General features: G+C 37.8%; 1 protein-coding gene across 1 annotated transcript in view; it reads left to right on the forward strand.

The window, feature by feature from the left end:
- Positions 1 to 27,896, forward strand: part of Aatf (apoptosis antagonizing transcription factor) — a 104,060-nt gene that overhangs the window by 36,582 nt on the left and 39,582 nt on the right. Inside the window, exons 5-8 of the mRNA XM_047547463.1 lie at positions 2,243 to 2,357; positions 4,420 to 4,615; positions 5,120 to 5,284; positions 7,167 to 7,250. Of these exons, the coding sequence (XP_047403419.1) occupies positions 2,243 to 2,357; positions 4,420 to 4,615; positions 5,120 to 5,284; positions 7,167 to 7,250 (560 nt within the window). The remainder of the gene's footprint in view (positions 1 to 2,242; positions 2,358 to 4,419; positions 4,616 to 5,119; positions 5,285 to 7,166; positions 7,251 to 27,896) is intronic.

Below are 27,896 nucleotides of genomic sequence, written 5' to 3' on the forward strand. Positions count from 1 at the left end.
TTTTCTTCCTCATGAGAAACTATATTTCCACATTTGTTGATAAAAAATTTTGTTTTAATTTTTTGCTTCTCTCTCAAGATTGAAAGAAGCTAGGCCTGGTGGCTCATATCTATAATCCTAGCTACTCAGAGGCTGAGGCAGGAGGATCACAAGTTGGAGACCATCCTGGGCAACTTAGTGAGACTCTGTCTCAAAATAAAATTTAAAAGAGCTGGCGGCATAGCTCAGGGGCAAAGTGCTTGTCTAGCATGTGTGAAGCCATGAGTTTGATCCACAGCACCCCAAGAGAAAAAAAGAGGGGAAAAAAAAAATAGGTTTGAGGGCAACAGCTTGAGACTCTTTGCAACACAAGGCATTTTGTACTTTTTTTTTGTGGGGGGGGGTTATGTATTCTAAAATTCTCCCAAATGGCACAGATATGCACTGATTATAGAAGGATTACAGTATGGAATTTAGAAAAAATATGATCAAGGGTTTTATGTTATTTTAAACAAGGAAGTGTGTTTATATATTTTTATATAGAGATTATCTGAAGTCATGCAAAGTAGTTACTAGGTCAAGGTGCTCCTTCTGATTACTCTGTGACTTTCTCAGGCAGATTAGCTGTAAGCCTTATTTTTTTATTTTATTTTTTTTTGGTACTGGGGATTGAACCCAGGGCCTTGTGCTTGCGAGGCAAACACTACCAGCTGAGCTATATCCCCAGCCCTGTAAGCCTTATGTTGAAGTAGAAGGCTCCAGTATGACACACGTGGAAAGCTGTCTAACTTGTGTTGGGGCCCCATTGAAATAGGATTGTAAATGCAAAAGAGATTTGTGGTTGGGATCCAGCTGGGATGTAAAATGGTAAGAAGGCTGGTTAAGCTGGGTAAGGTAGAAGCAGAGGCAGAAAAGAAAGAATAAGACATCACTGAAGTTTGTGCAGGATATAAAAAAGAAGTAGTAATTGTTGAGTGGAAGTAGGGATGCTTGTGAGATTATAGTTACTTAAGAAAGCAAAGAGTGCTCTCCCCCCTCCCCCCCACTGGCCAAGGCAGGAGGATTGTAAGTTTGAGGCCAGCCTGGGCAACTAAGACCCTGTCTCAAAATAAACAGAAAAAGGGCTAGGGGTATAGCTCAATGGTGGTGCACTCTTGGATTCAATCTCTGGTACCACCAAAAAAAAAAAAAAGGAAGAAGTGATGTGAGTATGGCTAGAGATAAAGGAGCAGTTGATAATATGAGTGGAAAATACAGGATTTAACAGCCAGTTCAATGTTTAGGTTAAAAGCACCCAAATGTCACTGATCTATAAAAACACATTAAGCGGAGAAGAGAAATGTGGAGGGAGTATTAGGAAGGAAAGAAGTTCTGTTTTTGACATGGCATGTTTGAAAGTGGGATGGGGCATTCCCATAAAGATTTTCTGGCAGTTACTAAAAATGTGCAAGTTTGATTACAGGAGAGAAATGAGTGCCTCAACACATAAATGGCAATTACCAGTGTCTCATTAACCTCCATAGTAGGCTTATTCTGATAGAGAAGGTACAGTGTTTAGTTCTCAGTTTTTATTCTGAAAGTTCTTAGCCATAGCCTATATACCTAATCCTGACTAGCTATGTACAAATGCATCCTGTTGGCTACAAGAATCAGGTGAGAACATCATCTCCATACAGACTTTTAATATACAGTTTAATACTTAAACCTGTGTGTTAATGTATGAACAGGAACTTCCCATAGGATTTATGTAAGATACTGAGGGAACAGTATGCAGCTCAAGCTAGAGGCAAATGACATCTGGGGGAAAAGGAGGTATAGTGGTAGGGGTGCTAGGACTGAGCTTCTTTAGAAGAGGAGGAATTGCCTTAGGCATTGATTGGTAGACAGATAATTCAAGAGCCCAGTGAGTAACCTATAGAAATATAATATCAAGAAATTTGACACCAAGGAGACACTTCAGTGACTGTGATGACAGAAGTGAAGGAGTTTGTCAAACTAAATTAATAACTAAGCACTTATTGAAGCCTTACTATTTGCAGACAGTTTTTAAGCACCTTATATGTATTATTTTGCTTGTTCCTCTTAACTACCCTGTGAGGTAGGCACTGTTATTTCCACTGTGAATTCTGTAGTGCCCAGCATGTTCCTCTGTCCTACCCCACCCCACTAGAATTGCTCAGGAGACATGAGTTGCAGGTGTTGCCCACTTAGTAGAATTCTAGATGATTAATTGTCCCTTCTGTGTGCTTTATTTCCTTCCCAGGTCACAAAGCTCTTAAAGCGTTGTTGAGGTCTTTGGTAGATCTTCAGGAAGAGTTACTTTTCCAGTACCCAGATACTAGACATCTGGTAGATGGGACGAAGCCCAAAGCGGAAAGGTAAGGAGGAAACACAACTATGGAGTTGCTTATTTTCTTTTCATCTGGTTAGTTTCCCATAACTTATGACAAAGAAAACCAAGATCTTTCCAGGTAGAGCTCAGATTTGGTTTTAGTAAAATAGGAAGAGACTCTTAACTGGTGGACAGGATGGCTTATCATTTGGAAGTAAGAATTTGGATTTTTATTTTTAGTTGTGCCTGATTCCTTTTGCAGGCTTAGAAGACTTGCCTTCTCTTTAGATTCAAGGAAATTAGCAGATAAAAAGCACATTTTGATTATTAATGTTTGGTTAATATTTATGAAGCACTTTGTGTCCCTACCATAGAATCACTAGTCACAATCAACTCCTTTGATGAGGGAAGAAACTGTTATTTTGAAGTGTGAAAAGATTTCAGAAAACAAGAGTAAATCAATCCTTTTTCTTTTTGGAACTCTCATGTTTGATGAAGGTTTTGCTACCTGCTCACATTTTATTGAGTACCTGCTGTATGTTGTGGCCAGTAATCCTGTAAGTGCAGTTGGTGTATAGTTGGAAAGGCGGTTTTACATTCTCATAGCAGTTACAGATATAATTGTCCCTCAGTATTCCGTGAGGGATTGATTCCAGGATCCCACCTGGACACCAAAATCTGCAGATGCTCAAGTCCCATATATAAAATGGCAGAGTATTTACATATAACCTATGTTTATCCTCCCAAGTACTTAAGTCATCTCTAGATTACTTATAATACCTATTATGCTGTAAATGCTACGTGAAGACAGGTGTGGGGGCACATACTGGTGATTCCAGCAGCTTGGGAGGCTGAGGCAGGAGCATTGCAAGTTCAAAGCCAGTCTCATCAACTTAGGGATACCCTACACAACTTAGCAAGACCCTGTCTCAGAATAAAGCATAAAAAGGGCTGGGATCAGTGGTTAAGCACCACTGGGTTCAATCCCTGGTACCAAAAAAAAAAAAAAAAAAAAAAAAAGTTACGTGAATAGTTTTTTATTGTTTAGGGAATAATGACAAGAAAAGTCTGCACATGTTCAGTACAGATGCATTTTTTTTTTCCTCTGAATATTTTCAATCTGCACTTGATTGAATCCATGGATTTAGAACCTATGGATACAGAAGGCCGTGGCTACACTGCAGTTTAATGCTGATTTGGGGGCCTGTACCCTTGAGTTTTCTTTACATTGAGCTTCTCTTCATTTGGTTTGACTAATATTATTCACCTTTCCTGAACAGTTGTTATAGGGAAATGTTTCTCTTATTGATTTGGGGATTAAGGTCGTAGAAATATGATTATGTGTTTAATTTTTAAAGACCCTCCTATAACAGTATAGGCCTGGTTCATAGGCATTTCTAATAATGTTTTTACAACCTCATTTATTTTTATGGTTTGCTTACCTTTTAAAAATATTTTGAAACCCAAGTGCTTTTTGTGTTTATTTTAAAAGTTCCATGAGGCCAGATGTGGTGGCAAACCTTGTGATCCCAGTGGCTGGGAAGGCTGAGGCAGAAGGATAGCGAGTTTGAGGCCAACCTCAGCAACTTAGTGATACCTTGTCTCAAAATAAAAAATAAGAAGGGCTGAGGATATGGCTCGGTGTTTAAGTGCCCTTAAATTCAATCCCTGGTACCAAAAAAAAAAAAAAAAAAAAGTTCCATGAGTTTTTTTGTTGTTGTTTGTTTTGTTTAATTTTAAATGCTACAGGAGATTGAATCCAGGGCATTGTACATGCTAGGCAAGCATTCTACTACTGAGCTACATTTCCAGGCCTTTTGAGACAAGGTCTTTTGCTAAGTTGCTGAGAATGACCTTGAACTGGTGATCCTCCTGCCTCTGCCTGCCAGGTAGCTGAGATTATAGGTGTGTGCCACCATACTTGGCTAAAAGTTACATGTATTTTTGATTGATCACATAAATGTTCTTCTCAAACTAAAAAAAATAATCCCCCTATCCGTAGTAGTATTAGTGGATGAATAGGTAAGGCCTAAATGTCATGTGAACCTAGTTTTTTATTTAAGTAATATTTATTTACATTGGACTCAGTGTTCTTCCTGGTTTTCTAGTGAGGAGATTTCTAGTGAAGATGATGAGCTAGTAGAAGAGAAGAAGCGGAGAAAGGCCCCACTGAAGAGGAAGCTGGAGATGGATGACTATCCCAGCTTCATGGCAAAGCGTTTTGCTGACTTCACAGTCTACAGGAACCGAACACTGCAGAAGTGGCACGATAAAACCAAGCTGGCTTCTGGAAAGTTGGGGAAGGCAAGTGTGTGTTGTGGTAACCTGAAGCAGTTGTAAAGAAACTGGAACTCTAGCTCGTTTGTATGGATGTCATTATGTTATGTTATGTTGTTATCAGTCATTTCTGTTGCATACCATTCAGGTTTATACCATTCAGGGTTGAGTTTTTGACATTATTCTTGAAATTGAGGCCTTGTAAATGTTCAACTGCTGAAAATATGAAATACTTTAAAGAAATGAATTTTAAAATAATTATTATTAAAGGAGCAGAAGTTAATCTCCTGGCGCATAGGAAAGAGATATGACCTGCTTAAGACTAATTGTTTTTTTGGGGTTTTTTGTTTTGTTTTGTTTTGTTTTTGTTTTTTTTGAGATCAATTACAGCCACTCACAAACTCAGTCCTTAATAGGAAATCCCTTGAAAGGATGATTGTCTATTTCTCTGCTGACACAGAAAGAGAAGCCAATATAACTGCTTTCAGCACTGACTTTTTGCATTATCTGACACTGGTAACATTGTTGCAGGGTTTTGGTGCCTTTGAACGGTCAATCTTGACTCAGATTGATCATATTCTGATGGACAAAGAAAGATTACTTCGAAGAACACAGACCAAGCGCTCTATCTACCGAGTTCTTGGCAAACCTGAACCAGCAGCTCAACCTGTCCTAGAGAGTTTGCCAGGAGAACCGGTAAGAACTTTGATTCAGGGTGATGATGGGCAAGTCTTTGAGGCTAACTAAATGAAAAACTTGTAGGTATTAACTCTTGGTATGAGAGATTAGTGAAAAAAGAACATGGCACTACTGTATTGAATTGTTGAGAAACAGTGTGAAAGGGGATTAAAATTAGTTTTTTATTAACTTTTGTGTGTCATCTCTTAATTTTGAGTTTAATACAGAAGTCTGGTAGTGGAAGCATTTATAATTCAATGTTTAAGTTTTGTTTTGGTACTGAGGATTGAACCCAAGGGTGCTTAACCACTGAACCACATCCTCAGCCCTTTTTTATATCTTATTTAGAGACAGGGTCTTGCTGAATTGCTAAGTGCTTCACTAAGTTGCTGAGGCTGGCTTTGAACTTGCAGTCCTCCTGCCTCAGCCTCTGAAGCCACTGAAATTACAGGCATGCCACCACACCCCACTCAGTGTTTAAGATTTAATGTTTTTGATTTTGCCTCAAAAATAAATCCAGGGCCTGACACACGCTATACAAGTACTCTACCACTGATCTATACTCACATTCCTTAAGCTTCAGGGTTCTTTTGGTTTTTTGGCAGCAGGGAGTGAACCCAGCTGTTCTTATCCACTGAGCCATATCCCCAGCCCTTTTTTATATTGTATTAGAGATAGAGTCTCCCTGAGTTGCTTCTTGCCTTGCTAAGTTGCTGAGGCTGGGTTTGAATTCAAAATCCTCCTGCCTCATCCTCCTGAACCCCTTGGATTATAGACATGCGCCACCGCACCTGGCTTAAGCTTCAGTTTTAAAGCTATTTTATAGGAATATCAGTACTGAAGCAAATGTGTATTTTTTGCTTAATATTTGCTATTTGGGAACTTTAGATAAAGGATCTAGAAGTGGAATAGTCAGATTCTTTTTTTTAAAGGAAACACTTTTTTTTTTTTTTTTTTTTGCGGTACTGGGAAATTGAACCCAGGGCCTTGTGCTTGCAAGGCAAGCACTCTACTGACTGAGCTATCTCCCCAGCCCCAAAACATTTTTTTTTTTTTTAATTATAGAAGTGTATACTTTTTAAGCTTATAAGAATTTGAAATGAAGAGTAAAATTTCTTCTACTCTGAACATTGCACTTCTCAGATGATTGTTAATAGATGTGTTGAGATTTATGCATGTAACATACATATGTTAAGACTGTCTTTTTTTTAATAAATAGTATAGACATTATGTGTGTGTGTATAAATTATGAAATATCACGACTGTATTTAAAATCTTACAAGTTTCTTTTTAAATTTAGTATATCCTAGACATTTTTCTGTATCATTACATAGAAACCTACCTCATGTTTCCTGATGACTGCAGAGTAATCCATTGTATGGATGTATATACTAGTTTATTCAAAGGATAGATAGTTACATGGTCTTCAGTTTTATAAAGTATTATAGAAAACATTTCTGAACATTTTTATTTGTGTTTCTGTGAACATATGGATAGATTTCTTAAGGTGAAAATGTTAAAAATGCATGAAATCCTGATAGATGTTGCCAAATTATCTCCAAAAAGGTTGCATTAATTTTCTCTCCTTCCAGCTGTGTTCTCCAGTCTTGAGCATTGCCAATCTTAGAGGTGAAAAGTTGTATTTTCTCATTTTAAATTACATGGTTTTAATTAGAATGAAGTAAGCATATTTTCATATGATTTTGTGATTCTTTTTCTGTCAGCTATCTGTTAATGTTTTTACCTGTTTTTCTGTTGGGACTACTTTTCATGAATTTTGTTTAATTTTAAGAGATCTTTATATCTTAAGGAAAACAGTACTTTGTTAGATATATTTATAGTGGCTGTGTTACTTTGATAACCTTGTTGGGATTCGCTCTTTTCCTTCTCATTGACATAGGAGATCCTTCCTCAAGTTCCTGCCAATGCTCACTTGAAGGACATGGATGAAGAAATATTTGATGATGATGACTTTTACCACCAGGTATGATTTTTACTTACTCCTTTTTGGCTACAAATCAGGTTTCAGCTAATAGAATTCTTTGAACAAAGGTTGCTTATTTGGAAGGAAAAGTCGGACAAGGAATTAGAACTCCTTGTTCAGGATTGACTTACTATGTCATTCTGGATTATTGTTTTTCTTCTGTTTTATGTTTTTCCTGTAAAATGAAAACAGCCATAACTACGTGGTTAGTTGTTACTTGAATGTAAATCATCTGTAAAACAGTTTCATTTTCTTTGAGTCAGTTGGTTTATTCTTTCTCAGCTATTTCTGATAATGTGTCTTTTTGTGCCTGCTCAAATCAGTTAAGTATGTATCGAGCTACTGTTCATTATAAAAACAGTATAGTGCTTTAAAGACAAAAAGAATTGGTAGAAATTGGAGAATGGTCCAGTTCTCATTTTTCTCTTTCTTTTTTTTTGATACTGAGGGTTGAACACAGTGATGCTTTGTCACTGAGCTACATCCCCAGCTTTTTTTATCTTTTATTTTGAGACAGGGTCTCACTAAGTTGCTAAGGCTGGGTTCCCAAATTGCTGTGATTGCTGGCATGCACCACTGCCCCTGGCTCAGTATCTCTTCATGAGTATTTCCCTGCTTCTCTCCCTGACATTTTCTGCTGGTATGATGCTATTTTTAATAATGCTGGTAACTATTTAGGTGAACTAAACATTTGGGCTATTCTAATGAATCGAAATAACCTCCTATATTCCTGGGCCTCTTGATAAGTTTTGCTTAATGAAATGTGCTTTAGGCTATATCCTTTCTTGCACAGTGGAGAGCAGAGGATGCTGTTCACCAGTGTTATACTGATTTTTGCTGAGCCATTGTAGTTTTTAGCACGTTAACTTTTGCCAGAGAACTTGGAACTTTTTTTGGAAGGTTTTAGCCATGATGGCTATACTATGTGAATGGATATGAAGGGAGAAACTTACTAGGAAAATTACACGTAAAACCAAAACAATTGATTTTGTATTGGGAATACCTCTAATTTTGCCCTAAAGAAAGAAAGAGACTTTCTATTAATCTTTTTATTCATTTGGTAATATTCAATAAAGTCATTGCCATATGTGAGTCTGAAAAGTAGTGATGAGAGGGTTTAGGAGAGGATTGGTGTGGCCTCAGTTGTTCCCAGTCAGAGGTCCTGATTCTTTTTTCCTTTCTCCTCTTCATGTATCCATTTGTCAGAAGACTTGGCACTCTATTTTGTTCTGGAGTGTCTAAGGAAGTACCTGATATGGGATATTAATGCTGTATAATTGTGTGAGATCATGGGAGGCAATCAAAAATGCTCCAGTTTTCATTAATTGAAGTGTACATTGTTCGGTGGAAAGTGTGTCATAAATTAAATAGGCTTAATAAAATAAACTGAAATTACTGGGGAGAAGTTGCTTCTACTGGCAATCCAAGGTTTTTTTTTTTTTTTTTTTTTTTTTTCTTTTCTTTTTTTCCTGTAGGTCTGTTTAAAAAGAAATAGCATTACTTGATTGGCCCTTCATCCCAATTAATAATTTTAACTTCGATAAATTCTGATTTCAGAGTTATGACTAGTCACATCTTAGCTTTTCCCCTTGCTGGTTAATTGGGGTGCTGGGGTTAATCTAAATTAAAACTTAAACTAATAGAGGTCAGCAAGGCAGCTGAAACACCTGAGTGAAACAAATGGGGCTGCCAGGCGCAACTTTATCTTGGCTGTTTCCCAAGAGGGAAGTGGCAGCAAATTGGAGTTGTTTCAGCCTTCTGTAAAGGTGAATGATGGGTGACACTTGTTAATGTACAGCATCTCCGGAAGCATTCCAGATTGCTTTGCTGCTGTACCAACTGCTGCCATCCATGCACAGTCAGTAGGAACTGGACCAGTTGCCAACATCTGGCAGCACAGCAAGGAATGGGTGCAAGTCTTGAAACCCCACAGATTCTAAATATGGTGCTCAGAACTGTGCAGGCTTTAATCACTTACCACTCTTTGGCAGCAGGCTACGACAGCTTATCCTGGCCTCGTACATCACATCCCGACATCTGCTGAGCTGCAAGGCAGCTGCACATTCATTTTCCTTTCTTGCCTTTTCTCTTTGCTTCCTAGTCCTCCTTTTTCCCACTCTCCCCTTGCTCCCTCCAGCCTCACCTCCCTTCAGCTTTCCTCCCCCTCCCCAGTATGCTTCTTGGGAGAGATGATCTGTAAAGATTACTGCTTCATTGTGTGCAAGTAATTGTGGTGATGCCAGGCCCTTGACAGACACAACGTAGCACCTGTTCTGCTGACCTGGTTAATTTCTTCTGTTGAGTGGGATTTGCCAGAGATTGGAGCTGAAGCCAATTCAATGATAAGGCTAAAGAAAATGGCTGTATGTTTTTTGTCACCTTCCAATTAAATTGGCTTCATAAAGTGCTTTCCTTTATTTGTCAGGGTAGTAAGCCTGAGCTAAGTGTTGCATTTAGAAATGGTACAATGCATTACAATGGGCCTGTGAGTTTTCATTTGTGTGTGTGTGTGTGTGTGTGTGTGTGTGTGTGTGTGTGTAATGTGATTGTACAGAAGAGCTGGGTGATAAATATAGTACAATTTGTCTTTTTTTTTTTAAACCCCGTACTTGAAGCCAGACTCTTTGGGTTCATGTTTTATAAAAAAGAGATTATAGCCACATTGAATTTTAATGTTTCATTGTAAGGGTTTAAAGGTTTACTTGGTTAATTCAGGTGTCATGAGTCTGTGTAAATGGCCTAACTACTGATAATGACATGTGGGATCAAAACTACCCTCCCCCCATCCGGTGCATGCCCACTCTTTCTTATTCTTTATATTTCTTAATGGTCCTTAAGTTTTTATAAGTTTTAAAATAATTCTGTGTTATATAATAATGGTGTGTATGTATATATGTATGTATATGATGTGTATACATATGTATGTATATGATATATACATATGTATATGTATACATATACATATATATATAGAATTGGGGAAGAACTTATATATATATAAGACTTGGAGAAGAACCAGTATACATATATATATATATATGTATACATATATATATATAGGGGGCACTGAAACAGTGTCGTATACCATAAATAATCTTATCAATTTTAGAGTTGGAAAGATTGTTACAAGAAGTAAAGTCCCAGAAAAGTTAAATAACTTCCTTGAAGTCATTTAACAAGTGGCAACACTAGTACTAGATCTCAAGACAGTGTAACCCAACTCTTGTTTTTTCTATACACCTGTTTCTTGAATATTTCATTCATCAGCCATAGAAAAGATTTCACTATAGTATTACAGTTTTCAGTTTGTAAATAAATAAGCTTCATTTTCTTAGAACTGGAAGAAATATTATGTGGTTAGAAAGTAATTTTTTCCCTAGAAGGCAAATGATTTATTGAACTCTTGTTACTTAACAATTCTAATGAAAAAATTAACTTTTCAGTTTTGTTACTGGTTTGTTTGGAAACTAGAATTACTGAAAGCTTGAAGTATAGCCAGTGGTGAAGGTTTTATGAGAGTAACTGTTCACCTGCTACAGAAAACCATTGTAACGTTTTACTTTCAAATGGAATTAGTTTGCATTTGGCCTATTTCTTGTCAAAGCACATCCCTAAAGACAATTTCACAAAACATGGAAGTTGTAAATGACCATGAAGGATGAGCCATTCAGAAATGTTTTCAGTATCTGTTTTTCATTTTCATGATCCTATCTGCTACTTTATAACTTTAACTTCTTTTAAAATGTGTTGTCTTATATTGCCATTTAAGGTTTTTCTTTTGTATTGCTTTTTTAAACCATTAGATGATTTTTTACTTGATAAGCCCATACTCTTAAAGAATTGGGGAAGAACCAACATTTTCTAAGCACTAGTTATGTACCAGCTCCCGCACCAAGTAGAAAGGTGTTTGGCATGCGTCTTTGTTTAGTCCTCACAAGATCCCCAGTATCATGTTATGACTATACCTAGCAATGAGGTATAGGGAGTGACTGGTTTTATTTTCATATCCCAGATCTTGAACTAGTTTCTTGCTACCTCATGAGGTGTTTCATTCTGAAAGAACTAACTGAGCTTAACTGTTGACAGATCGATACCTGGATTTCTAAGGGTTCATTAGGATTTTGTACGTTGCTTCTAGCGCTGTTTAGTTTTGATCTGGTTTGTCCTGTCACTTTGAATCTAGCCAGGGGTATCTAGAGAAAGGCATAATAGGTTTTGCTCTTTCGATGACCACTTTGATGAGCTAAATTTCTTCTTTCATTTGCCATCAGAACATGTCTATAACTGACCTTGCCACATGCTGGACTTCTGTATCCAAGACATTTGATAATGCCATAAACAAGTAATTACTAATTTGGTGAACTATTAAAAGTCAATAATGTTGAGAAATAGAGAAGAGGCAGGCTTTCTGACAAGAGGGTTTTCTTTAATTAAACTGGTGAGTGATTAATATGGACAGTTGATGTGGTGGCTTTAATTGTATGCATTTAGATCTTAGTGTGAATAAGAAATGTCTCAAGGCATCCCTGCAGTTAATGACAATACAATATTCTTACTGTTGGTATGTGTCTTTCCAGTGGTTCAGATGATGGCTAATAACATGTTTTAAAGTTTGATTTGAATTTGTTCCTGCTAATGAGTTATTACCTTTTGTTCAGAGCAGTCTTTTGTTTTTAAATTTTACTTTAAAATGTTGCTGTTATTTGAGATCTGGATTATGCTTCTTAAAAACTTAATAAAATTTATTACACACAGACTTTGGTGGGGATTTTAGAGATGAAATATGTATGAAGTACATAAATTTGAAAATCGAAATTATGGCTGAAGATATAGTACAGCATTGACCCAGATTCCTTGGGGTACAGTAATGATATTTTTAAAAATCCAAACTAAATACTAATGTCCAATTAAACTTTAATTTTAATAATTACAATATTGTGTATCATATGTAAGCATTATTTGAGATACTTGGTAGTTTCTGTGCTAGTCTCTTTTAGATACTTTCCAGTGATAATGCTGCCATTGTATATCTCTCAGTGTTGAGACCCAAATATGATATCATTATTGGCATTTGATGGCTAGTCTGAGCTTACTATTGTGGAGGCTTCCCAGAACACAAGGACAAAAGCCACATTTTAACTGTAAGTTTCAGAAATTTCATCAAACAGCAGCAGCAAGGGAAGGTAGATATGACCAATCTTCGTTTCTTCGGTTCCTTGCTTTAACAATCAGAGCATGGGACTTGGGAGTATGGCTCAGTGGTAAGGCACTTTGCCTCGCATGAACCAGGCCTTGGGGGGAGGAGGAGTTGAGCATGACTTTAATACATGTACTTGATTTAAACCAAGGTAAAACCTCAGAGCAAAGCCTCAAACAGTACATTTTATGGGACTAAGTGGGAAAGAGAAGAATCAGCTTAGAATGGTAAAGAAACTTTTTCAAACACAAGTGATACCCTGAGAATTTTCTAGGAAAATATGTAACCAGAATTACCCTTTTTTATACTAATAAGCCCCTGGCTGAGTGTAAAATAAACACAAGATTCCAGCAGTATTTTAGTAGTCCAAGTGAAGAATTTGGCCCTTTTCAAAAAATGGGGAACACCACCTCTTCTCTAAAATAGACATGAGGTATTAAATTGAATTTTATGTATTGTTCAACATAACTCATAGGGAAATGATTTAGCAAGGGAAGGGCAAGTTAATAAGCATCTTCAAAAATGTTACGTGTGCTGGGCTCAGCGTCGCACACCTATAATCCCAGTGGCTCTGGAGACTGAGGCAGGAGGATCTCAAGTTCAGAGCTAGCCTCAGCAATGGTTAGGCACTAAGCAACTCAGATACCCTGTCTCTAAATGAAATATAAAATAGGGCTGGGGATGTGGCTCAGTGATCAAGTGCCCCTGAGTTCAATCCCTGGTACCAAAAAAAAAAAGTTATGTGTACTATGGATCTAGAATACAATATAATTATTTTAAAGTTGGATAGCATCTCTGCAGACCATCAAATCTAAACTCTTTCACAAGTGAGGAAATTGGAGCCTAGAGGAAGTACATGTCTGGATAAGATCATCCTGCTTAGTGAGTTACGTTGAAACCCAAGTATTCTTGCTTCCACTTTGATTTTCTTTCTATACCACTTTTATCACTTTTTGATTGGACAAGTTTGAAAGTATTTTTGAAAGTTTTTTTTTCAGATATATGTCTGTTTAGGAGATTATAGATTTGCACCCTGACAATTCACTTGTATCACTTTTGTACAGTTATGAATTTTATTTAGTTAACATTTGTAATGCCAAATGCTAGATTTATAAAACCTAATACAACAAACCCACCTTAAGAAATTTGTGTTATTTATTAAGAGGGAGTCTCTAATTTTGTACAGTCGCATAGGTCCTCTTTGAAAGGCTGGGGCTGTGGCTCAACAGTAGAGCACTTGCCTAGCATGGATGAGGCACTAGGTTTGATCCTCAGCAAAAATAAATAAATAAAATAAAGGTATTGTGTTCATCTACAACTAAAAAAATATTTTTAAAAAAGACCATTTTTAAAAAGGCATGACTTCAGACTTAAAATTGAAGTGGAGAAAATAAATGATGAAAAAGAGTAATCAAGTCCTTGATATAAAAATATACAGGTAGTTGTCATGTAGAAAGACGGTGTTATCTTATCACAAATATGCCTCAAGCATTCATTAGCATATTGATTTGTCCCTCAACACATACATGATCTAATTCCTAAAATATTTTCTCTGTAACTTGTAAAAGACCTTAAGAGAGACTGTTTGAGATAAGCCTGAATGATGTAAATTCTCTGTTTTCTAAAAATGCAGCTATTGTTGGAAGCCAGCTTGAGATGCCAGTATCTATTGAAACTTCAGTTTATAAGAGGTTGGTGATTGATGCAGGAGGGTTCATTTAGCTACTGTCTCTACTCTTGTGAATGTTTGAAAACTTCAATGATTTGAGAAGAAAAGTCTTCAGATTTCTTTTTTCTTCTAATCATTTATTCAACCAGTATTTGAGTATTTACTATGTATTTATTGAGAAACTCTTCTAGACTGTGCAGTCCACATGTAGCAATTGAAATTGAAATTTTGATGAATTAAAATAGAATATTGGGAATTACAAATGTAGAACATTGCCATCTTCACAACACATTCTCTTTGGGGCTCTGGTAGAGGTTGAAAAAATACAAGGTTGCAACCCTTGTCAGCTTTCACTGTAACTTAGATAGGATTGAATAAAGAAGTGTGTTGTGTCAAGTGCAGTGGAGAATGATAAAACCTAGTATAGTAAAAGCAAATGCTAGGATAGGAAAGTGGTTACTGTTTTTATTCAGGGGATAAGGCGGTATTTGAGCAGAGACCTGAGGAAGTCATGCAAGCATCCGCGGGAAGAGTGTTGAGGACAGAGGAGGGCAGATGCAAAGGTGCTGAGGCACAGCATCAAGGAGGCCAGTGTCACTGGGGTGGAGTAGGGAAGAACTGATGATAGCAGAGGAGGTGGAGATAAGGGGGACCAGGTCTTGTAGCACCTCAGAGGCCACTGTAAGACTTTGAGGACAGTGGGATGTGAAACCATGAGAAGTTTTGAACAGAAGCATGAGGAGATGGATATTATGAAGGGATGATGACTGTGTTGAGAATAGGAGGAACAAGGTGGCAAACAGGGGACCGTTAGGAGGCTCTAGTGATAATTCAGGCAAGAGATGGCTGTGACTTAGACTAGTGTGGTTCTGGAGGGGGAAGTGCTTGGATTTTGGTGATATGCTGAAGGTTGATCTGGAATTTTTGTATGTGGAATGTGAAAAGAAGGTAGTTAAGGAGGACTTTAAGGTTTTCAGCCCGAGCAGCTGGAAGGGTGAAATTGCTATTTATTGAGACAGGAAAAAATTGTGATGTTAATTTGGAGAATAAATCAAGAACTCTGTTCTGTAATCACATTAAGGTTTATTTTTCCCCCTCTCTCCCATGGACCTGTGTTGGCTTTGACTATGTTAATTATAATAAGTTATATTAAGTTTATGTTAGTACTGCCACATTCATGTGCAGTTGTTGAGGAGGTAGGTTTTTGGGTTTTTTGTTTTTTTGTTTTTTAATGTGGTGGGGATTGAATCCAGGTGTGCTGAATTACATCCCCAGCCCGTTTTTATTTTTTATTTTGAGACGGGGTCTCACTAAATTGCTGAGGCTGACCTCAAACTTGTGATTCTCTTCCTCAGCCTTGAGTTGCTGGGATCACAGGTGTGCATCACCATGCCCAGCTGAGGGGGTAGTTATATGTGTTTTTGGAGTATGTGGGAAGGTCTAGGCTGAAGGTATAAATTTGAGGGCATCAGGATGTAGATTATGTTAAATACCATGAGATTGAATAAGGTCATCTGGGGAATAAAGGTAGACAGAAAAAGAGATTTGACCCAGAGTCCTGGGTCATTCAGACGCAGGTGGAGAAGTTGGGAAGGAACTAGCACAGGTGATTAAAAAGGAACAACCAGTGAAGTAAGGGAGAATAATTTTCCATGTTGTAAGAAGGAGGGAACTCAGTATCATTCTGATACCAAGAACAGATAAGAAAATTGCAGACCAGTATTTCTTATGAATATAATACAAGTCAGCACCCATGGGGATTAGTATGTAGCTCAGTGATAGGGCACTTGCTTAGCATATTCAAGGCTCTGGGTTCATAACTGCAAAAACAAAAGTGGGATTTCACCTAGGAATGCAACCCAGCTACTTGGGAAACTGAGGCAGGTGGATTACAAGTTCAAGGCCAACCTGGGCAACTTAACAAGACCCTATCTCAAAATTTTACAAAAAAAAGGGGGGGATGGGCGTGGGATAGGCCTGGGGAAGTAGTTCGGTGGTAGAGCACTTGTCTAGCATACCTGGATTCAATCTCCAGTACCATCCTCTGCCTCCTAAATTAATTAATATAATGTCAATAGAATAAGGACAAAAACCACATAACTATCTCAATAGAAACAGCATTTAACATTCTTTCATGATAAAAATGCTCAAGAAACTAGAGAGAGAAGGGGACTTCTTCATCTGATAAGGAGTATCTGTAAAAACTCTCAAGTGACATCATTCTCCATGACAAGACTGAATGCTTTCCTCTAAGATAGGAATAAACAAAGATGTCTGCTCTTGTCACTTCTATTCGACATTGTATTTATTGGAGGTTCTAACGAGGGCAGTCAGGATAAGAAAAAGACATCCATATAGGAAAGAAAGGATGAAGTAAAACTGTGGTGCTGGGGCTTGAACCCAGGAACTTGTGCTTGCAAGGAAAGCACTCTACCAACTGAGCTATCTCCCCAGCCCAAAGGAAAAATTTATTTTTGCAATTCATGATTTAATATGTAGAAAATACCAAAGAAACCACCAAAAAGACTACCAGAGCTGATAAATTTAGCAATTAACAAGTTACAAAATAAATATACAATAATGAGTTATGGTTCTATACACCAGCAATGAGTGATCTGTAAAGGGAACTAAGAAAACATACCCCTTTCCAAAAATAAAGAATAAGATGCCTAGGAATAAATTCCATCAAGGAGGTAACCAATGCATTTTTATACATAAGTGAAGAATCTTCAGAAAGAGAAGTTAGGAAAACTACCCCATTCACAATAGCCTCGAAAAAAATAAAAGACTTGGGAATCAATCTCACAAAAGAGGTGAAAGACCTCTACAATGAGCTCTACAGAACACTAAAGAAAGAAATTAAAGAAAATCTTAGAAGATGAAAAGATCTCCCATGTTCTTGGATAGGAAGAATTAATATTGTCAAAATGGCCATACTACCAAAAGTGCTATACAGATTCAGTGCAATTCCAATTAAAATCCCAATGACGTACCTTACAGAAATAGAGCAAGCAATTATGAAATTCATCTGGAAGACTAAGAAACCCAGAATAGCTAAAGCAATCCTTAGCAGAAAGAGCGAAGCAGGGGGTATCGCAATACCAGATCTTCAACTCTACTATAAAGCAATAGTAACAAAAACGGCATGGTATTGGTACCAAAATAGACAAGTAGATCAATGGTACAGAATAGAAGACACGGACACAAACCCAAATAAATACAATTTTCTCATATTAGACAAAGGTGCCAAAAATATGCAATGGAGAAAAGATAGCCTCTTCAACAAATGGTGCTGGGAAAACTGGAAATCCATATGCAACAGAATGAAATTAAACCCCTATCTCTCCCTGCACAAAACTCAACTCAAAATGGATCAAGGACCTCGGAATCAGACCAGAGACCCTGCATCTTATAGAAGAAAAAGTAGGTCCAAATCTTCAACATGTCGGCTTAGGATCAGACTTTCTTAACAGGACTCCCATAGCACAAGAAATAAAAGCAAGAATCAACAACTGGGATAGATTCAAACTAAAAAAGCTTTCTCTCAGCAAAGGAAACTATCAGTAATGTGAAGAGAGAGCCTACAGAGTGGGAGAAAATCTTTGCCTCTCATATATCAGATAGAGCGCTAATTTCCAGAATATATAAAGAACTCAAAAAACTACACCAAGAGTACAAATAATCCAATCAACAAATGGGCTAAGGAAATGAATAGACACTTCACAGAAGAAGATCTACAAGCAATCAACAGATATATGAAAAATGTTCAACATCTCTAGTAATAAGAGAAATGCAAATCAAAACTACCCTAAGATTCCATCTCACCCCAATTAGAATGGCAATTATCAAGAACACAAGCAACAATAGGTGTTGGCGAGGATGTGGGGAAAAAGGTACACTCATACATTGCTGGTGGGGTTGCAAATTAGTGCAGCTACTCTGGAAAGCAGTATGGAGATTCCTCAGAAAACTTGGAATGGAACCACTATTTGACCCAGCTATCCCACTCCTTGGCCTCTACCCAAAGGACTTAAAATCAGCATACTATAGAGATACAGTCACATCAATGTTCATAGTTGCTCAATTCACAATAGCCAGACTGTGGAACCAACCTAGATGTCCTTCAATTGATGAATGGATAAAGAAACTGCAGCATATATATACAATGGAATATTACTCAGCCATAAAGAATGATAAAATTATGGCATTTGCAGGCAAATGGATGAAATTGGAGAATATCATGCTAAGTGAGATAAGCCAATCTCAAAAAACCAAAGGACGAATGATCTCACTGATAAGCGGATGATGACACATAATGGGGGTGGGAGGGGTTAGTGTTAGAGTTAGGGTTAGGTTTAGGGTGAGGGTTAGAGAGGGTGACAATAATGGAGGAAGGAAGGACTGTATAGAGGGAAAAGAGGGGTAGGAGGGGTGGGGGGAAGGGAAAAAATAACAGAATGAATCAAACAACATTACCCTATGTAAATTTATGATTACACAAATGGTATGCCTTTACTTCATGTACAAACAGAAATAACATGTATCTCATTTTTTTACAATAAAAAAAGGAGGTAAATGACTTACACACTAAAACTGTAAACATTGCTGAAATAAAAACCTTAATAAACAAGAACTCTTTCATGTTCATGAAATAAGTCTTCTGACTTAATATTGTTAAGTTGGGAATACTCCCCAAACTGAGTTAAAGAATTTCACACAACTCCTATCAAAATCACAGTTGCTGCTGGACACGGGCACACACCTATAATCCCAGTCACTTAGGCTGAGACAAGAGGATTGCACATTCAAGACCAGCCTCAGCAACCTCTTAAGACCCTGTCTCTAAATAAAAAGGGCTGGAGATATGGCTCCGTGGTAAAGGGCCCTTGGTTCAATCCCTGGTTAAAAATAAATAAATAAATAAAATAAAATCACGGTTGCCTTTTATTATTATTAAATTTGTTTTGGTAGAAATTAAGCTGATCCTAAAATTTATATGGAAATATAAGGACCCAGAAAAGTCATACTGATCTTGATAAAGAAGAACAAAGTTGAATGACTCACTCTTCCCAATTTCAAAGCTCACTACAAAGCTAAACTAATCAAGACATTGTGGGACTGGCATAAGGTTAAGCATACAGATCAGTTGAATACTACTTAGAGTTCTGAAACAAACCTTAATGTTTATGGTCAGTTGAAGGAAGGAAATAGAGAATATTTCCTTTTGCAGGAGGCATGGCATGGGACTGAACCTGGGGCCTATGCTTTCTAAGCTTGCTGTCTACTGCTAAGTTATGCTCCCAGCCCCATCACTTGATTTTCAACAGGGGTATCAACACAGTTCAGTAGAGGAAGAAATAATCTTTTCAACAAATGGTATCAGGACAGCTGGATATCTACATGCAAAAAGATTGACACCCATACAAAATTGACTCATAAAAGATCATAGATCTAAGCATAAAAGCAAAAAGCATAAAACTTTTAGGCTTTTTTTTTTTTTTTTTTTGTGGTGGTGCTGGGGATTGAACCCAGGGCCTTTTTCTTGCTAGCATTCTACCAACTGAGCTTTATCCCCAACCCAGTATAAAGTTTTTAGAAGAAAACAGGGATAAATCTTCATGACCTTCAGTTAGGAAATGTGTCATATGTCAGAGTATATGTGACAAAATAAAAAAGTAGAAAAATTGGACTTGATTGAAATCTAAAAATATTTGTTGTAAATGGTACCATCAAGAAAGTTAAAAAGACAAGGGCTGGGGAGTAAGAATACAAACCGAAAAATAGGGAAAAATAACATGCAGATCATGTATCTGATAAGGGCCCAGATCTAGACAATATAAAGAGCTCTTTACAGCTCATTAATAAAAGACATGTAATCTGATTTTCAAAAATTGGCACAGGATCTGAGTAGATATTTCCCCACAAAAGAGCTATTCATGAACAGTAAGTACAGGAAAGGATGCTTAGTATCTTTTGACTTTAAGGAAACGCAGAACTAACTGTAATGGACACTGCTTCACATGCCCTAGAGTGGCTACAATCAAAAAGATGATAGTAAGTGTTGACAAAGGTGTGGAAAATTTGGAACCCTCATATGTTGCTGATGGGAATATGAAATAGTGCAGCCTCTATGGAAAAGTTTGGCACTTCTCAAAATGTTAAATGGAGTTACCACATGAGCTGGCAGTTCCACTCCTAGGAAAATACCCAAGAAAAATGTTTTCATATGTCACACAAAATTTTTGTACATTAAATGTTGATAGTATTATTTATAATAGCCACAAAATAAATTTTCTAAATATCCCCAGTTGGCAAATGGATAAACAAAATGTGACATATGCATATAATTGAATATTATTTGACCATGAAAGAAACGAAGTACTGATAGATACAACATGAATGAACCTGAAAGTCACTATGCTAAGTGAAAGAAGCATGTCACAAACATCCATGTATTACCTGATTACATTAATATGAAATGTCCAGAACAGGGCCATCTATGGGGTGGGGGGCATTGCATTAGTGGTTAGAGCTGAAGTGTTGGGGGAATGGGAAGTAACAAGTAAGGGGTTTCTTTTGAGGATGATGATTATATTCTAAAATGTGATGATTGCACAGTCCTGTGGATTTAAAGATCTATTTAAAGATTCAAATTGATAAATCATATGGTATATGATTTATATCTGAATAAAATATATTTTAAATTATTTGTTAAAAAAGAAGTGAGTATCCCACTATGTCAGATGCTACAGATAGACCAACTAAGGTGAGGATTAAGAGAATTGACCTTGGTTTTAGTAATGTGGAAGTCATCCATGACCTTGATGAGGTGTTTTGGTGGAGTGTGGGTTCAAGAGAAAATGGAAGGAAATACTTTGGAAATAGTAAGTGCAGGCACCCTTTAAGGAGGTTTGCTATAAAGAGAGTAGAAAATTATGGCAGTAGGTGGAAGAAGAAGTAAAGGTTGGAGAGAAAGTTTTGTTTTCAAGATAGGAAATGTCTCTTGTCTACTGATTGAAAAGGATCCCAGTAGAGAGGGAAAAATTGATGTTGTAAGAAAGAGGTGAAAAATTGCTGATAAGTGCATAAGTAGAGAGGGATTGGTGTGATGGACAGGAGGGGAGGCAGAGCATCTGAGTGGAGTTGCAAGTAAATAAGGGCTGTGAGCCTGGGGAAGCTCTTGTCTGAGTATCCTATTTTATTTTATTTTTTATGACTTAAGCCAAGAGTGAGATGTAGGAGAATCTGGAGGCTTGAGAAGAGGGGGAGCAGATTTCCTTTGAGAGTGGGAGAATGAAAGGACTAGGAAAATCATGGACCTGTCAGGTAGCACTAAAGGCCCATGTAGCGTTAGTGGTAATGACTTTAAGACAAGTGAGACCAATGTGCATAGGCTTGTCTTTTTCTCTAGCCATGTTCAGCCTCATGGGTACGGATATGGAGATTTAACTTGGTTTGGATTTTTTTCAACGCAGTACAGGTACATAATCCCCTCTGTGCAATTCTGAAATCAACAAAGTTCTGAAAACTCAGTTTCTCATTCATTTGTAAACTTGGCAGACTTTTGTCCCACCAAATCATAGGCCTTAGTTTGGGTTTCTTTGGTAAACTTGGCAACACCTGATCTGAATGATTGTGAAGCTATTTATAGACTTTATCCCATTCAGTGGGACTGTGCCTGTATTTTGGTGCACAAATGTTGGTGTGCTGTCCCCAGACTCCTGGGGCATTTATCATATATGCCCCATATTCCCATCCTAAAATTCTAAATGTCGAGTATCCCAAGACACATCCCTTCTTAAGGGATTGTGGATCTGTTTGACAAAGCTGGATGGCCTCAAGTGATTTGAGGATGTATATGAGAGGAATGATTATCCTGAAGGACTATAGAATCTCATCCACCTAGAAAGGGGGAAAGTGAGCACATGAAAGAGGGTGAGGGATGCTGGAAGGGTGGCGGGATCAATGGACTATTGATCCTGGTGGGGCTGAAGAATTATTGGCATGTAAATGGTAGTGGGAGGATGCTGGTAAGGTAGAGTTTGTTTCAGCTAGGCTTTTAATCCTTAAAGGGCATAATTACAGAATACAAGTTAGTACTACCTCTTCATTTTCTTACTTATGAATCATCTGGTTCAGAAGGAATGGTTTATTCTTTCAACACAATATGCTTTTATATCATTAAAGAAACATCTCTAGCCAGTACAGTGATACTCACCTATAGTCCTAGTAACTCCAGAGGCTGAGCCAGGAGGTTCACAAACTTGAGGCCAACCTCAGAAATTTAGCAAGAACCTGTCTCTAAAAGTAAAAAGACCTAAGGATGTAGCTACACACCTAGCACTTTTCATACATTGTTACTTTTAGGATAGATGAGAGTGACTTAATACGGTCACTTAGCTCTTATAAAATTATTTTTATTTGTAGGAAAAAGAAAGGAAAAGCATATTCACAGGAAGTTACGTAGCATTTGTATGGCTTACTGCTTACTGTTTTCACACATCAAGGCTTAATACCAAAAATGATTTACTTTCACTTCTAGTGTAAGTACTAAATATATATATATATATATATATAATGCCTAATGGTATATATGGGGTCTGATGAGAAACTTTTCTGTTTTGACTAATAAATTTTAACCCAAAGAGCCAAGCTTAGTGAAATTTTAGGATTCATTCTGAGAAAAATTTGTTACTTTATTCAGTGAATGAATTCAAATCATAGGCCTTAGTTCTAGCTTGAGGAGAGGCATGATGCAACATTGAATCAAAAAGGGGAGGGCTGTGGTTGTGGCTCAGTGGTAGAGCACTTGCCTGGCATGTGTGAGGCCCTGGGTTCAATCCTCAGCACCACATGTAAATAAATAAATGAAAAATCCACTGACAACTAAAAAAAAATATTTAAACAAACAAGGGCACTGGGGAGATAGCTCAGTCGGTAGAGTGCTTGCCTTGTAAGCACAAGGCCCCCGGGTTCAATCCCCAGCACCCCAAAACAAACAAAAAAAAGAAGAAAAAAAAACAAAAAAAGTGGAAAAATCCATCAAATCTTTGAAGACTGGGCAGGGTGACACTGACTCGTTTGGTCATTCTCTTATGTTAGTAACCAAAGGTGAGTTATTTGTAACTCAGTGACTGGGGAGGCCGAGGCAGGAGAATCTCAAGTTCAACACCAGCCTGGACAACTTAGTGAGACCCTGCCTCAATATTTAAAAAAAAAAAAAAAAGGTTTGAGGGCGTAGCTCAGCGGTAGAGCACTTGCCTAGCATGCAAGGCTCTCTGGGTTCTACTCACTCACTTCCTTCTCTTCTTCCCTGTTATTATTGTAAATTTTGTATTTGCTCTTGGAAAAGTTAGATACTTTTTATCCTTGTTCACTAGTTTGACTACTTGACTCTTTGATTTTAGAAATATTCTTGAATTATCACTGTATGCAAGGCAGTGGGTGGAATTCTGGTTGGGGTGTGTGTAAGAATTTGAGTGAGACCTGATGTGCTCCCTCAAGAAGCTTATAGCAAAGCATAAGACATAACAAACACACATAGCCAGAATGCTTGGTGAGGGCGTGTTAAAGAATTCAGAAGAAGGAGAAATTAATAGTAGCATGAGGGAATTGGAGAAGGTTCCAGGGAGGGGATGACTTTTGATCTGGACAGAGGGATTGTGGATGGTAGGGGAAGCCAGGCATAGTGGCACATGCCTGCAGTCCCAGTGACTCGGGGGCTGAAGCAGGAGGATTGTAAGTTTGTGATCAGTCTTGGCAACTTAATGAGGGCTTGAACAGCTTAGTGAGACTCTGTTTCAAAATAAAAAATAAAAATGGCTAGGGATGTGGCTCAGTGGTTAAGCACCTCTGGGTTCAATCCCCAGTACTAAAAGAAGAAGAAAAAAAAGAGGGATGTAGGGGAAGTTGCGGGTCATGGAAGGAGAATAGCAGTCAACTCAAATAGAATAAATGATAAGGGGGAGGATCACTTTTGCTCCATTTTATCATGAATTAGTTTGGAAGAGCTCAGAATTTGTATCTGTTCACTCTGCTTTTCTCATTTCACCCTTACTTGTTACCTACTTTTGGAAATCACTAGAAGAAAACAATTATACATGTTGACTGTTAGCAACTGTGGTGAGTTAGCTGTGGAAGGTATTGAATTTTTTTCCCTCAAATGGGTTTTAGGAATTATCTATGAGTATTATTAATTGATGTTGACTATTTTTTTGTATTGAATGCTTAAATTTTGCTAAGTGTTTTAGTTTTATCCTATTTTTAAATTCCCAAAGCAACTTTCTGTGCTGCAGCTTTATAAATAAGGAATCTGTGTTTCAGAGAGGCCAAGTATCTTGTCTCGCATTGCATAGTTCAGAAGGGGCAGAGCTTGAAGTTAAAAACCCAGATATTAGGCTGGGATTATAGCTCAGTGGTAGAGCACTCACCTAGCATGTGTGAGGCACTGGGTTCAATCCTCAGCACCACATAAAAAAAATAAAATAAAATAAAGATATTGTGTCCATCTACAACTAAAAAAAATATTTAAAACAATCCAGATATTTACAGTTACATTGAACTGTGTTAGCACACACATTCACATAAAAGAAAGCTCCTTAGAAAGATCTTAGAAAATGGGAGGATTCAAGAAAGCTGTTTCCTAGATAAAAGATATTTAGATAGCAAACACTAACAAAATTAATCCAGACCTTTATTACAGAGATGTCAGGATACCTTTCTTGCAGTAAAAGTTCTGACCCAGAGAGACTGCTGTAAAGGCAAGGGTATTGGGGGTATAAGGAAGCATCAAAGATCTATAACCACTTGTCTTTTCCTGAGAAGAACCAGCCTTTTCCTTTTCAAGAGATCACATAGAACTATAATGTTTTAACAGTAAAAGAATGGGAAATATTTTGAGACTTTTAAAAATTCATTTGGATTAAATAGTTTTTTGTTTTTGTTTTTAATTCAGTTACTCTTGAGATGGTTAAAAAGTGGGGATCAAAAAAAGGTGGGAGGGGCTGGGGAGATAGCTCAGTCGATAGAGTGATTGCCTTGTAAGCACAAGGCCCTGGGTTCGATCCCTAGCACCCAAAACAAAACAAAACAAAAATAATAATAATAAAAAAAGGTGGGGATCATTTTCACCCACTTAAACCATCCAGGTTTGTTAGACCATCCTATATATATATATATTTTTAACATAGGCCATCAACCTGTATAGGACAAGTAAGAAGGAGAATATTGTCTGAGGACGAGGTATTGATGATAATGGTGATGACGAAAACTTATCTAAAAGAATTTGACAAAAACAGGTAGGTTCCTCAGTTGCTTAGGTAGATAGTAGAACTCTGGATTAGTCATGGGATTATATAATATGATTCCTTTTGTTTAAATACAACGAGAAGTGGTATGGGTATGAATGATAAACAAGAAGTCAGATATTTTCTCCCAGAAGCATTTCCCCCTCTGTGCATGTACTTCCTGAGTTCCTTCAGTTGTCTAGCGCAGGACCAGGATGGTGAGCACAGTCAGCTAGAGGCTCTGTTCTCTGTGAAACTGCTGTCAGCTAGTAGAGAAATAGATACTAATCAGGTCATCTGCTAATGTAAATTAAATACAACAGAGATATAGTGTGTGTGTGGGGGGGGGGTTGGTGGTTACAAATGTTTCCCTGAGGAAGAGATGGTAAAGCTGAGAATTAACCAATAAGTAGAGAAGGAGGAGGAGGTGAGCATGTTGCTTCTGGAAGCTGTTCCAGGTGGAGCATGCTCAAAAAGAGCCCCATGGCAGGAGTGAGCATGGGGTGTTTCAAGTACAGGAAGAAGTCTGGTGGCCAAGGGTTGGGGCGGGGCTGGGGCATGGGCCCGGAAGGTTAGCTTAAAGTGGAGAGGTAGGTAAGGAGCCAGATGATGTCCCAACACACTTGCATTTGAAGGTAGTAGTCTAACTACAATGAGGAGAGCAAAATGGGGGAGGAACAAGAGAAAATGTGAGGAAATCCTGAAACTAGCTCAGGTGAAAGCACCTGATTTGATCTCCATTGTTTTCCCATTATCCTGGGTTAATAGTTATGGAATGAATGAAGATGATATTAGCTTGTATTAAGGGTACAGGCAGTGGAGATAAACAGATTCATGAGTATAAGACTTGGAGCTAGATTAAATGTTGGGGATAAAGGGAGGGGTGTTCTAGGGATAACTCATTGAAGCCTTAAGAAGGAAACTCTTGGGGAAAACATGGATGAGGAGACAAGAAAGCTTGGAACTGAGTCTCAAGGAGTGTCAGTACACTAGTTAGTGAATGAGTAGAAGAGCTGGCTGAATGTGGAGTGAAACCAGAGAGACGCCTCACGCTGCCAAAGTGTTATAGGAAGGTGATAATGTCCAGTGTCAGTTGCTGCTTCACGATGTCTCATAGGATAAATGATGACAGAACTCATTAGGCATAGAGATCTTGAGACCTAGGATGGCCCGTTTCAGTGGAATAATGGAAGCAGAAATACTAAGTGGTAGAGTTGAGTAGTGAATGGGCAATGTGGAAAGGAGAGGTTCCTACAGTTAGTGGCCATTTTATGTCAGCTTTATACCTTGACATGTACAGCAATTCTTTCCCAACTATTTGAAATTATAGTCTATGCAGATTTATTTTTTTGTACTTCAAACGTGGTATATAAAAATTGCAAGTAACTCCTTTTAGGGATCATTTGAAAGACTAGTGAGCTCTGAGGGTGAAAAAGGTGTTAAAGCGGGAGGCAGAACCAGAATAGAATTCTTGTGGGAGAGAGAGGGCAAGCTGATGGAAGAGTAACCCCAAACCTCAGGAGTCTGCCTGTGTATCTTGATGAGGGAGAGACTAGAATACACAGAAGAGGAGTCTGAAGTCTAAGTGGCTCTCTGCCTCGGGGCAACGAACTTGAAGAAAGGGTTGTCTGAAGCTTTTTCTGTCTCAAGGAATCTGTAGCTAAGGACCCTGGAAACCTGAGAAGTGGGAATCCATAATACTGAGTCACAAATTCAGAAAGCCAGAAACTATGTAGCCATAAAAGCAAGTGTTTTAAAAATTACTTGACTTTTCAACAAGGGTGCCAAGTTCAGTGGGAAAAAAGAATTGTCTTCTCAGCCAGGTGTACCAGTAGTCCAGTTCCTTAGGATCCTTTGAGCCCAAGAGTTCAAGGCCAACCTGGGCAACATAGTGCAACCCTATCTTAGACGAAAGAGTAGACTCCTCAACAAATGTTGTAATTGGATATCACACGTATGACATTGGCACCTACCTTTTACCACACACAACAATTAGAATGGATCAGAGACCTATACAGAAGAGCTGAACTATGAAACTCTTAGGAAAAAACATAGGAATAAATCTTTATAACCTTGGGTTAGGTAGTTATTTCTTAGGCACAACATTAAACACATAAATGACAAAAGAAAAAACTGGCTTATATAAAAACTAAAAAACTTCACCTGCATGCTGCTTGGCACATGCCTGTAATCCCAGAAATTCTCAACCAGTGACTCAGGATGCTGAGGCAGGAGGTGTACAAGTTCAAGGCCAGCCTGGGCAACTTAGCAAGACCCTGTCTCAAAATAAAAACTAAAAAGGTCTGGGGATGTAGCTCAGTGGTAGAGCACCCCTAGATTCAATTCCCCGTAACACACACACACACACACACACACACACACACACACCCTTCTGCTGTAAATGATAACCATCAAGAAAGTGAAAAGACACCACAGAATGGGGGTTGATAAGGGACTGTTATCCAAAAGTACATATAAAGATTTCATACAACTTG

This window comes from Sciurus carolinensis, chromosome 3, assembly GCF_902686445.1.
Source record: "Sciurus carolinensis chromosome 3, mSciCar1.2, whole genome shotgun sequence".
Lineage (NCBI taxonomy): Eukaryota > Metazoa > Chordata > Mammalia > Rodentia > Sciuridae > Sciurus > Sciurus carolinensis.